The 13,854-nt window shown below is 43.9% G+C and overlaps 1 protein-coding gene across 1 annotated transcript in view; it reads right to left on the bottom strand.

Moving 5' to 3' along the window:
* The window catches only part of CAPN13 (calpain 13), a 64,448-nt gene that overhangs the window by 18,459 nt on the left and 32,135 nt on the right, over positions 1–13,854 (bottom strand). The window contains exons 8-12 of the mRNA XM_038751724.1: positions 11,905–11,979; positions 10,570–10,739; positions 9,540–9,682; positions 6,391–6,402; positions 1,765–1,973 (exon numbers count right to left, since the gene is read on the bottom strand). Of these exons, the coding sequence (XP_038607652.1) occupies positions 1,765–1,973; positions 6,391–6,402; positions 9,540–9,682; positions 10,570–10,739; positions 11,905–11,979 (609 nt within the window). The remainder of the gene's footprint in view (positions 1–1,764; positions 1,974–6,390; positions 6,403–9,539; positions 9,683–10,569; positions 10,740–11,904; positions 11,980–13,854) is intronic.

The raw sequence follows: 13,854 nt of genomic DNA on the forward strand, positions 1-13,854 counted from the left end.
TCTTCATCAAATCTACTCTGTTACCCTACCTTCTCTTTCATCTCTTTCCCTGACCTCTTCCTTCCAGAGAAAGACCCTAATTTATCCCAGCTGACTCTCCCCTTTCCCCTACCCATGCTGATGAGTTGCCTGTTACGCTGACAAATTGTCCTCCATCCCTCAGAACACAAGTCTTAAGAAAGAGAAAGATGTTCCTTCCCTCTGGTGGGAGACTAAACCTATTGAACCCTGGGATCCGAGACCCTCAAGTGGTGGCAGTGACAGGGAATGGGGATATCAGCAGGTAGATATTGCTGTTTGCTGCAACCATATCCTCTCCAGAGCCATTATCTCCCTGAACCAAGAAATTTATACCTCAAGCCACGCTGCTCCCTTTTCACCAAATTGCCTTTGCGCTCAGTGGGGTCATGGTGAGTCACTCTGATATCACCCCCACCCCAAGCTGGCCAAGAAATGGAGCAACACACTGGGGATACTGTCTTCCCCAATTTTAGGGGAGAGTTGTGTGGACTCAGAGGGGTTTCTCGGGGTTAGAGGACACTCCATGCACTTCCCCAAAGCCAACAGTGGTCCACCGGCCATAGTTTGGCCACCTCTGCCCTACTAAAGCCCCATCTCCTCTAGGAAGTCTTCTCTGACTACCTCTCATCCCTTCCCCCTATTTCCTTCCCCTAATGCATCACCTTTGAACTTGAGTCACTCCCACTAAGTACTTAGGTACCCACCCCATTCACTCTCCCCACAACACTTAAGTACACATCTTTATACTCAGTTGATTTCTGTACCAATAAATTTATTTTACTGTCTGTTTCCCCTGCTACATAGTAAGTTCTGTAGCTACCAACTCTACTCTATTGTACTTCCCCAAGTGCTTGCACAGAGTAAGCACTCAATAAGTACTATTGATTGGTGGACTTATTAGCTCCAGGCAAATAATAACAATAATAATAATGGCATTTGTTAAGTGCTTACTATGTGCAAAGCACTGTTCTAAGTGCTTGGGGGGATACAAGGTGATCAGGTTGTCCCATATGGGGCTCACAGTCTTAATCCCCATTTAACAGATGAGGTAACTGAGGCTCAGAGAAGTGAAGTGACTTGCCCAAGATCACACAGCAGATATGTGGTGGAGCTGGGATTAGAACCCATGGCCCCTGACTCCCAAGGCCGTGCTCTTTCCACTGAGGCAAATCTGACAAGAGTATTAAGAGTCCTAAGCAGTAGACAGAACCCCCAGGCTCTGCCCCGACACCAACTTCCCCCCGGGAATTCCCAGCCCTTTTAGCCATCTGTCCTGACAGTATCCTCTCTCAGACTCGGTTGGGTCAGAGACGGGTCAGCCACGAAGAGCCCAGGACCCCTGAGAGCTGTGGATGACAAGAGGAAGCACTTTCTTTCACAAGCAATCAGGTCAGCAATCTCTAATTCTCCGGAATTGTTGTTAAGTCCCATCACCAGGGAATTTATTGAGCACCCACCATGTGATTAAAGGAAGCAATATTAACTGTACTGTACTAAGCACTTGAGGGACATCCAGAGAAAAAGCCAAGGTCCCTGGACACAAGGAGCATACCCTCTTTTTGGCTTTCTCTCCTGCAATATTCATTCACTCATGCCTCTTGCAACATGTGGGCTAAATAATAATAATAATAATGGTATTTGTTAAGCACTTACTATGTGCGAAGCACTGTTCTAAGTGCTGGAGCACTGTTCTAAAGCTAAATCCTTCTGTATTTCCCTTGGAGCCCAGGCTGGGGAGTTTACCTGTGAGTATCCTGTTCCTTCTGGAAGATTCGCAAGAAGAATTCAACCTCCTGCTCCTCCTGGTTCACAAAGGTAACCACAACATAGGTCCCGGGGGGCAGGTGGAAGTATTTTGTGACGTGCCGCCTGGACTTGAAACTGATTCCTTGCACAGGATTTCTGAATTGGGAAAAAAACTCGGGGGGCAAGTCCTCCTTGATTCCCTGGAACTGAAGGGAAAAGGGATTCCATGAGAACTAGAGAAGTAATATGGCCTAGTGGGTAGAGCAAGGGCCTGAGTCAGTAGGACCCAGATTCTAACCCCAGCTCTGCCACTTGTCTTTTGTGTGACCTTGGGCAAGTCACTTCACTTCTCTCTGCCTCTCCTCACCTGTAAAACAGGAACTAGTCCCGAGAGCCTCATGTGGGACAGGGACTCTGTCCAACCTGATTAGCTTGATTCTACTCCAGAGCTTAAGATAGTGCTTGACACATACGAAGCATTTAACAAATAGCATTGAAAAATAAAGAGCTTTTTCTTAACTATGTGAATCTCAATGCTCTTTCTCTATACCAATGGCATTGCCTCTCAGGGAAAAGGCAGTAAACAAGAAATCAGATACAGAACAGAGGCAGAAATAAAGGGGAGCAGTTGAACAGGGCATCAGACCGAACCCCTTAGAATCCAGCCAGTCACAATGGGGACCGGGCGACACAGAACTTCCCTTGCCTAGGAGCATTATTTTTGTAAGGGCTGAACAGCCGTTTCAAGTTTGGATTCCCATTTCTCTGCCTCCTCCTCCCAGCCCCACAGAAAATTCCTTCTCATTGGAAAATAATGGGGCCTGATCATTCTTCTTTTATTTCAATATTTTTCCAGAGATAAAACAATAAATATAATGCAGCTGCTATTACTGAAATGACACACATATATATATATGATATAATAAAAGACCCTTACTAAACCAATTCCCCCCAATACAGCCAAGCACGGAGATTCCATTTAGAATGGTTACACAGTGTGACACAGTTATTTATGAGCTCTGCCTTTGGGAGAAAACAGTGGAAAAGAGGAGAGTTTGTTTTTAGTGGGAAAGGGGCTGGGGGCTGGGATGCTAGACAAGATATTAGATATTTGCGTGGCACTTTGTCACGCAACATTAAGCCTCCCTTACAGCCATGTATTAGCGGGATCATTAAAGGGCACCATGTATGTATCTAATAAAGAGATTTCAGGGGCCAGCGGCAGGGTCTGTTGTGTTTCTCAGCCAGGGTGTCACACTTTCCCGGGCCCCGCTGGCAGAATTACTGATGATATCTGTTCTGCTTCAGAGAGTTGACTTCTTCTACAGTCTCTAAATGAACTGAATGCTAATACTGCTATTTGGCTGCCTGCGCCTGTCTAAAGGAGAAGGGCGGGCGAGAGTGAGGGGAGAAAGCCGGAGTCTCAGAGTGGGGTGGGTGGTAGGTATTCCTGACATACCACTGCTGAATCTCTGTTTAATAGTAATTGTTGCATTTCTTAGGTGCTTAATATGTGCAAAGCCTTGTGCTGTGCTGGGGTAGACACAATGCAGTCAGTAGAGGTCTCCTGCCTTAGGGTGATGGCCGATAAATTCATCCTCTAGACAGTAAATTCATTGTGGGCTGGTAATGTGTCTTCTCTTTGTTGTATTGTACTCTCCCAAGCACTTAGTGCAGTGCTCTGCAAACAGTAAGTGCTCAATAAATTACAGTCTCTGGCACATAGTAAGTGCTTAACAAATACCATCATTATTAGTATTATTAAATACAATTGACTGACTGATTGACAAAAACGTTTTCATCTCATCCCTTTCCATTTCTCCTTCCTGCTGCCCATCACAGAATAGGCTAAGAGGGGCAAGCTAAGAATTTTGAAGCCAGCTATGTCCCTGAGTAAGAGATACCAGGCAAGCTACACACTCAAGTTTCTGCACCTGGAAAAGGGAGGGGGAATATTATCTGTCCCATCTATGTCTCAATTACATAGGATAAATAAGTGAAACACTCTGAGCTCATTGGAAAAAAGTTGCTTTGTGGCTACAAGATGCTCTTTGTTTGGATACTACGATCCTCTTCCAATGATCTCAGAGCCCTCAGCTCCTTGGTGTTTTCACAATTGCTCTGGAAGTGGCAAGCCCATTTTGCAGACGAAGAAACCAAGGCAAGGAGTAGGAAAATAATCTTACTCATGGTCTCACAGTAAATCAGCAGAAGAGCCAGGAATAGAGCTTGTGGCCCCCGGCTTGTGGTTCAGAATTTGGAAATTTGCAACACAGGAGAAAACAGAAACCCCTTCTCTGAAGGACTTTAAGAAAAACAGTAGTCTGTCTCCCTTCTTTTCCCACCCTACCCTCTGTTGGGCTATTCTAGTTGGTTGAAGGCAGGGGATTCAAAGGCCTTCAGATGTTTAATTTTTTTATGGTATTTGTTAAGCGCTTACTATGTGCCAGGCACTATTCTAAATACAAACTAATCAGGTCGGACACAGTCCATGTCCCTCATGGGGCTCAGAGTCTTCATCCCCATTTGACTGATGAGGTAACTGAAGCACAGAGAAGTTAAGTGATTTCCCCAATGTCATACAGCAAATAAGTGGTGGAGCTGGAATTAGAACCCAGGTCCTTCATGCTCTATTCAGTACGTAAGACTGCTTCTTTCAGGATGACTTGCTGTCCCTGGTTCCTGATTAGAACAGTTCAATCAATTTTGCAGTGGCGTAAAAGCCGGTTAATGCATTTGGAACAATATACCAGCAGTCCTGCCTAAGAGTTCCTGGCATCAGCATAACCCTTTGATTGGCAGGTAGCAAATTGGACTTTTCCAGACCCCATTGCTGTCCCTCCAGCTTGCTGGCATCCTGGGAAGACAGTGATGGGGCAGAGCTCAGGTTGAGTCTTCTGATGGGCAGTGGAGTGAGAGACACATCAAAGAGCTCCCAGCAGGCCTGGGCAGCCGCCGTCAATTAAGTGGACCCTGGAAACCAAGTAGACATTCACCAGACTAATTGCATGGCCTCAAATCTCTGTCTGCTTAGAGCCCATTGGCTTTGATCCTGAAATAATAGGCTAAGATGGACAGTTAACCTTTTCTTTGGTAGAAGGGTGGGAAGCACTTAGTATAGTGCTCAATAAATACGATTGAATGAATGAATGAATGAATGAAGGGGAACAGGAGACTGAAACAAGTTTGCACCATGAGCGAACCAAGGTTTTGGGGGTTTGGGGTGGGCGAGGGAGTGAAGTCCTACCTATACTACCAAAGGGAGCAGTGTGGCCTAGCAGAAAGAGCAAGGGCCTGGGAGCCCTTGTTGGGTAGGGACCGTCTCTATATGTTGCCAACTTGTACTTCCCAAGCGCTTAGTATAGTGCTCTGCACACCGTAAGCGCTCAATAAATACGATTGAATGAATGAATGAATGAATAATCCCAGCTCTGCCACTTACCTGAGGTGTGACCTTGGACAAGTCACTTAGCTTCTCTGTGCCTCAGATTCCTCATCTATCAAATGGGATTTAGAGAAGCAGCGTGGCCCCATGGAAAGAGCAAGAGCAAGAAAGAGTGGAAAGGGCTTGGGAGTTCTAATTCCGGCTCTGCCACTTGTCTGCTGTGCGACTTTGGTCAAGTCACTTAACTTCTCTGAGCCTCAGTTACCTCATCTGTAAAATGGGGATTAAGACTGTGAGCCCCTCGTGGAACAACCTGATCACCTTGTATCCCCCCAGCACATAGAACAGTGCTTCACACATAGTAAGTGCTTAACAAATGCCATTATTATTATTATCATTATTAAAATACCTGTTCTCCCTCCCAATTAGACAAGCCCCAAATGGGACAGAAGCTGAACATGATCTGACTGTATTGCTTCTACTCCAGCAAGTTCTTGGCACATAGTAAGCATTTAACAAATGTTATTCTGATTTTTAAATCATTATTATTACTGTTATTATTACCCTACCCCCCTCACTCAGTGGTTTAGGCATTTCCCATACCTTACAGCATGTGAATCACCAACAAAGAGAAACTTTCTGGATATCACCCACAGAAGGGAATCCAGGCAGACGTTATGGGCAAAAAATATATAATTCATTATTTTTCTTCTTTTTTCAAGGATACCTGGATGGCAAAAATCTTCATATATGTGTTGACCAGAAAATCTGCACATATACATACCTATGTCTTTTTGAAATTGCCTACATACCACTAATATTCTTAAGTTACCGCTCAGCTTTAAATAAAAAATCAATTTACAGCATATGCTGTACCTCCAAATGTTTGGGAGGTGATTGATGGTTAATTATGGTTAATAATGGATGATTATAAGCTCAGATTCGGCTAGGAACAGGGGGAAGGGCAGTCAGGTTCTTACAGTTGAAGATGTTGTTTCTTTAGCTGAGCCTGCCGGTTTAGCAATTCTCAGAGAAGTGGGGTCTCTGGGCATTTTGAGAGGAGCTTCCCTACTGCTGCATCTGGAAAACTTGTTATTGAAGGATACTGATGTGAGAAGAGACTAAACCCTCAGTTGAACTATGGCCAGAGAAGGCAGAATGCAAGATGGAGGCAAAGGTGCTAAGGCATGAAGCAGAGGCCACCAACATTGCAAGGGGCAGGGAACTCAAAGTCATACCTGAGGGTCCACCTGCAGGGAAAAAAAAACAGAAAAAGGGGTTTGAATCTCAAAGCAGATTAAACAAAAATAGGCTAATGCAGAACCAACCATTATCTCATTATCCCATCCCTCTCCCAGCCTGCCACTCATCTCTAAACTGTAAGTTCATCATGGGCAGTGACTGTATCTATTTATTGTTCTGTTGTACTCTCCCAAGACCTTACTACAGTGCTCTATACACAGTAAATGCTCAGTAAATACAACTGACTGACTGAAGCAAGTGTATATATGCTTGTACATATTTATTACTCTATTTATTTATTTTACTTGTACAGACCTATTCTATTTACTTTATTTTGTTAATATGTTTGGTTTTGTTCTCTGTCTCCCCCTTCTAGACTGTGAGCCCACTGTTGGGTAGGGACTGTCTCTATATGTTGCCAACTTGTACTTCCCAAGCGCTTAGTACAATGCTCTGCACACAGTAAGCACTCAATAAATACAATTGATTGATTGATTGACAAGATAGGGAGCAGGAAGGCCCTCTCTTTCCTCTCAGCGGGTGTGAAGGTGATAGAGGGTAGTTGGGGTAAGGAAAGTTGATGGTGGAAGGAGTGTGGCATAGAAAAGGCCTAACTAGAGAAAGTGTGGCCTAGTAGAAAGCGCACAGACCTGGATACTAATGTAAACTCTGGTGTAAGTTGTCATAATGTGTCAGACAGCTTAATGGTATTGTGCTTTCCCAAGCATTCAGTTCAGCGCTCTGCACACAGCCGGCACTTAACAAATTGATTGATAACCCTGGCTCTACCATTTACCTACAGTGTGACCTTGTGCAAGTCACTTAACTAAGTCAGGGAAGGTTTCCTGGAGTAAATGTGGTACTAGGAGGGCTTTGCAGAGGGATATAGTGTGTTCTAAAATGATATCTAATCACCAGTGATACCCTGGTTATTCCCATTTTACTGTTTTCTTTGGAAATGAACGACAGTTATTGGAGGAGTTGGTGCTGTGTGACTGAGTATGCGTGTGTGTATAATGCCGTCTAAGCAGTTTGTCTCCTCTATCTCCAGTAGCTGGTTTAGCTCTTTAGGAGCAAATTTAGTTTTAGGGTGAGTGAGCACAAATCAAGCCTTCTCTTTTCAGAGTTACTATTTAGTATTTCTGCCACGACCTTTCAGCTAGTATGCCTCCCACATTCACAAAAAGCTTTTCTCCAAGGAGCTCAGAGAGCTGAGACTTTCTCACTGAGGAGGCAGAGTGGCCTAGGAGCCTGGGAGCCAGAGGACCAGTGTTGACTCTGTCACTTGCCTGCTCTGAAACCCTGGGCAAGCCACTTAACTTCTCTATGCCTCAGCTGCAAAATGGGGTTTCAATACCTGTTCTCCCTCTTACTTGAATCTGAGCTCCATGTGGGACAGGGACTGCATCCAAGCTGATCAACTTTTATCTACCCCAGTCTTAGAACAGTTCTTGAAATATAAGTGCTTAACAAATATAATAAAAACCGCTCAAGTTTAAACACTTCCACACAGCAGGTAAGAGACAAGTGTCACAATCTCCTTTTCACCAAATGGAGAGACAGAGAGGCACAGAGATAATAAGTGATCTCAGAGACACGTTGGGAAGTTGGGTTACCTCTTGAAATGCAGTCCTTTTATCTTTCTACCAGTCCTGGCCAGATTTGAAGTGAAAGTTTCAACCCAGAGATCATCAATCGTATTTATTGAGCGCTTACTGTGTGCAGAGCACTGTACTAAGCACTTGGGAAGTACAAGTTTGCAACATATAGAGACAGTCCCTACCCAACAGTGGGCTCACAGTCTAAAAGGGGGAGACAGAGAACAAAACCAAAAATACTAACAAAATAAAATAAATAGAATAGATATGTACAAGTAAAATAAATAAATAGAGTAATAAATATATACAAACATATATGCAGAGATGAGGAATCTTAGCATTACATATAAGTTCCTTGTGGGCAGGGATCATTTCTACCAGCTCTATTGTACTGTGCTCTTCCAAGAGCTTAGCTGAGTGTTACGCACACAGTAAGCTGTTAAGAAATACCACTGACTGATTGAAACACTCTGAAGCTCAGAACGACTGAGCCCTTCATCCAAAATTTGAAACATCAGTAATGGAGCCTCAGAAGATGACCAGAATTGTGGTGTTTGTTAAGCTCTTATTGTGTGCCAAGCACTATATTAAACACTAGAGTAGTTGCAAGATAATCAGGTTGGACACAGTCCTGACTCGGATGGGGCTCACAACCTAAGTAGGAGGGAGAACAGGTAAGAATCCCCATTTAACAGCGGAGAAAACTGAGGTCAAAAGAAGTTAAGTGAGTTGCCTCAGGACACATGGCAGGCATGTGGCAGAGCCAGGATTAGAACACAAGTCCCTCCAATGCTTAGAACAGTAGCTGGCACATAACATTTCACAAATACCTCTGAGTGCCAGGCACATGCTCTATCCACTAGGCCTCATTGCTTCAATCAATCAGCCAATGAGTGGTATTTATTGAGTGTTTACAGTGTGCAGAGCACTATACTAAACACTTGGGAGAGTACTGGGACTTAGTGGAAAGAGCATTGGTTTGGGAGTCAGAGGTTGTGGGTTCTAATCTTCACTCCACTACTCGTCTCCTGTGTGACCTTGGGCGAGCCGCTTAACTTCTCTGTGCCTCGGTTACCTCATCTGTAAAATGGGGATTCAGACTGTGAACCCCATGTGGGGCAACCTGATTACCTTGTATCTACCCCACGCTTAGAACAGTGCTTGGCATATAGTAAGCACTTAACGAATACCATCATTATTATGACAACAGTCTGCTTCAGTTCTCTTCCTCAGAATCCACCCACAGGAAACAAAGCAGCGTGGCTCAGTGGAAAGAGCCCGGGCTTTGGAGTCAGGGGTCATGGGTTCAAATCCCAGCTCCACCGATTGTCAGCTGTGTGACCTTGGGCAAGTCACTTCACTTCTCTGTGCTTCTCAGTTCTCATCTGTAAAATGGGGATTAAGACTGTGAGCCCCCCCATGGGACAACCTGATCACCTTGTAATCTCCCCAGTGCTTAGAACAGTGCTTTGCACATAGTAAGTGCTTAATAAATGCCATTATTATTATACAAATGACAGCCCTATAGCAAGTGAACACTACTGTACCTTGAAGACCTGAAAAGAAAGTGGTATAAACATGTCTTCGGACTTGCTGCTGGTGGGCACGATGGTGAACGTCACCACTACATTTTCGCCTTCCACTGGTTTGGTCACAGAAATCAAATACTGAGGGTTTTTCCTAAAAGCACCTGAGGGGAAAACACAATCAATGAAATAGGACAACTGAACTCCTAGTTCATTGCCTTTATCCATTAGTCCAGAAACAATTCTGTGGTTCGTGAGGAACATCCACATTCGCAATAGTAGTCATGACCTCAAACTCATCCCACCTCAAGTGAACCCACTACGATTATAGCAACCTCCTTCGGAGTACGCAGACCTTTCCAAGTTCACCTTATACTATTCCACTGTGGTAAATATTAACATTTACTATTCCTGTGCTACAGTTGGGTAAATTGAGCCTTGAAGTCAAATGTGATTTACTCAGACCAGGGACCAAAAAATCTCCACTTCCAGTGCCCTGGACACATGAGCCAGTTTTTGGATTTTGACATACTGCAGTCCTATACCCCAGTTAGTGCTCTAACTATGCAGCTTTATTTTGACAAGAGAAAACACTGTAAATAATACCAACATTTTCCATTTGATTTACCACCATTCCTGTGTTGCCTATGCACTTGGAAATGTGTCTGTTTATTGTTATGTTGTATTCTTCCAAGTACTTAATACAGTGCTTTGCACACAGTAAGCGCTCAATAAATGCAATTGACTGAATGAACTGTACTCTTAAAGTATTAATATTCACCCCACCCTAAGCCTTGCTGCATGTCTATATAATTTAGTTTAATGTCTGCCTTCCCTTCTAGACCATAAGCTCCTCGTGGGTGGGGAATGTGTCTACCAACTCTATCGTATTCCCTCAAATGCTTAATACAGTGCTCTGCAAATAAGTGCTCAATAAATACCATTGATTGAATGATTTGGATCCAGGCAGAGGATGAGGGTGATGCTGGGAGTAAAACTCAAAGGTGCCTCCTAAGCATTAGAGCTCTGTTATATTCAATGGACTAGTTACCATGGCTAGAGGGCCTTCCACCCCTGATGGGATTGCCTCGAATCCGTTGGTTCTCGTACTTGATTAGGTTCCATTTCCCACTGGGAGCGTCTTCACAGTTCAGGGGAATTGGAGTCTCATTGCAGATGTACAGTGTGGAAAAGTGCTCCTGGAAATCTTGATATGATATCCTGTCGCAATTAAGGGACCAGGTTAAATGACCATCTGGCTAACCTTTGGGACAACCTCGTAGGAAGATGACCCCTGACTGAAAGCCTCGTTGCATTTTTGAGAAGCAGCATGGCTTAACGGATAGAGCATGGTGGGAGTCAGAAGGACTTGGGGTCTAATCCCGGCTCTGTCACTTGTCTGCTGTGTGACCTTGGGCAAGTCATTTCACTTCTCTGTGCCTCAATTATTTCATCTGTAAAATGGGAATTAAGACCATGACCCCCCCATGTGGAACAGGGACTGTGTCCAACCTAATTAACTTGTTACTACCCCAGTGCTTAGCACAGTGCATGGTGTATAGTAAGTGCTTAACAAATACCATAAAAATTATTTGTCGTGACTAATAACTCTTTAGATGCATGCCTTTACATTATTCCACTGGCTTACGTCTCATTTGTCTAGATTGCTGGACAAACACATGATCTAAAGCTGTGTTCTGTACAGCATTTATTTTATGCCTCAGTAAATACTTAATAAAAAATCATACGTCCTTTCCAATTCATTTCTTCTGCAAAGTCCCTGCTCTTCTCATGCATGTACTCTTGCCATCAATCATTCTCACCTATCAAACCCAAATGCTGTTACTAAAATCATCTTTCTTGCCTCAAACATGAGCACCTCACTCCTCTCCTCAAAGCCTTCTGCTGGCCTTCTACATCAAATTAAAATGCACTTCAATCCCCCCAGTCATTACCACAGTTCCAAGTCTGATTAAGGGAGACAAGGAAAGATATTCAGCCATTTAATGAATCATGTAACTCTTTGCCCAGTCAATCAATCAATCAATCTCTCTCTCACACACACACTTCAACAGCCAAAGCAACACCAAGAAGAAAGAATGCATTTGTCTATCTTATTTCTTAAGACTGCAATAGAACTCTTGATTCATACATACACCAAAATATTATTCATGATGATTAAGATGCTTCTAATTGTGCTTCCAAAAGAACAGCAAACCACCTTAGAGACATAAATAGCTTCCCACCTATCATGTTCGATGATATGGAAGGCACAGATAGGAGAGTTTATCCCAGCCCTTGGAGAAGCAGAGAGAACATCCAAGAGAACTTATTGTCCTAAACATGGTAGAAGAAAGGAAACAGACACAGATGGCAAGAAGGTTACCAAAACTCCCCATCTTCCTTGTTCTCATAAAGCTCGTTCTTCCTTGGGTCTTGGCACTTTCTCCACTCCTCAGATCTGTTAGAAGAAAAGGAAGAGAAGGTCAGCTCAATCGGCCCAAAAGCTTTCATTTTTTTTCTCCATTATCATCCATCCCAGGAGTCTGGCTAGAGGACTGAACGTGTTGTACTAAGCAATGGGGAAGATACACCTTAATCAGTTTGGACACAGTCCATGTCCCAAATGGGGCTCACAGTCTTAATCTCCATTTTACAGATGAGGTAATTGGGGAACTTTTCTATGGTCTTTGTTAAGCGCTTACTAGGTGCCAAGCACTGGGGTAGGTACGAGCCCCCTGTCCCACATGGGGCTCACAGTCTAAGTAGGAGGGAGTAGGACTGAATCCTCATTTTACAGTTGAGGAACCTGAGTTATAGAGAAGTGAAGTGACTTGCCCATGATCACACAGCAGACAAGTGGCGGAGCTTTAGAACCCAGAGCCTTTTGACTTCCATTCTTTCACTCATTTAATTGTATTTATTGAGCGCTTACTGTGTGCAGAACACTCTTCTAAGCTCTTGGGAAGTACAAGTTGGCAACATATAGAGACGGTCCCTACCCAACAGCGGGCTCACAGTCTAGATCTTCCAGATCTATGTTCCATCCTTTAGGCTACACTGCTTCCCTGTTGCAGCAGAGGATGGAGGAGCAGTGGTGGAGACAGCAATGGTGGATGAAATTCCCTCTTTCTACTGCCCTTTCTGTTTCCCTTTTTCCCCTTTGCTCCTCTTCCTTTCTCTCTTTTCCCCCTCCTCAGTCTTCCCATTTCTCCTTCTCCCTTTCCTCACTCCCTCTTCCCTTCCATCCACTCAGTCCTTTATCACTTCTGCCTCTTCCCTTTGCTTCTGGCCCAACGCCTTCTTTCTTTGCCTGTTCCCTGGAGGCCCTTACTCCCCACTTGGATTTAAGCAGGATTTAGGCAGTCTGGTGCAGCCTAGGCCAAACTACGAGTTTCTAACCCATATAGGTCATTCCGATCAATCCCTGAGCCAATCTGGATGTGTTCTGAAATGGCAATTTTATAATTAAGTGGTAATTGCATATTTTTTTTGCAGTGGATAAGGGAAAATAAATGGGTTATGAATCAATAACGTATTGATTCATGCAAGTTTACCTTTAAGTGTGTGTGGGGGGATGTGTGCCTGAAATTTCAATTAAGGCTGAGATTAGAGAACTCAGCTCTCCCTGCTCCACAAATAAGGTGACTTGCCATCTCAACAGTCAGTTATTACAGAGTCTTAAAATCTCTCATTGCTGTTGGCAGCTTCTCTCCAGCCTGACTACTAAAATCCAGACAAACCTTATTAGTTGCACCGGAGAGGGGATATACGTAGTAATAATAATAATAGTATTTGTTAAGCACTTACTATATGCCAAGCACTGCACTAAATGGTGGAATAGATACAAAATAGTCAGGTCTAACACGGGGTTTCCAGTCTAATCAATCCATGTTACTTATTGAGCACTTACTATGTGCAGAGCACTTGAGTCTAATCAATTCATGTTACTTATTGAGCACTTACTACGTGCAGAGCACTTGAGAGAGTACAATACAGCAATACAGTACAGATATGTTCCCTTTCTGTAATGACCTTACAGTCTAAACAGGAGGGAGAACAGATACTGAACCCTCATCTGCAAGATGAGGCAGAGGCACAGGGAAGTTATTCATTCAATCGTATTTATTGAGCACTTACTGTGTGCAGAGCACTGTACTAAGCGCTTGGGAAGTACAAGTTGGCAACATATAGAGACGGTCCCTACCCAACAGTGGGCTCACAGTCTAGAAGTTATGTGACTTGCCCAAATCACATAGTAGGTACATGGCAGAGCCGAGATTGGAACTCAGGTCCTCTGATTGCCAGGCCCATGCCGCTCTAGACTGTAAGCTAG

The sequence above is a fragment of the Tachyglossus aculeatus genome, chromosome 9 (assembly GCF_015852505.1).
Source record: "Tachyglossus aculeatus isolate mTacAcu1 chromosome 9, mTacAcu1.pri, whole genome shotgun sequence".
NCBI classification, from domain to species: domain Eukaryota; kingdom Metazoa; phylum Chordata; class Mammalia; order Monotremata; family Tachyglossidae; genus Tachyglossus; species Tachyglossus aculeatus.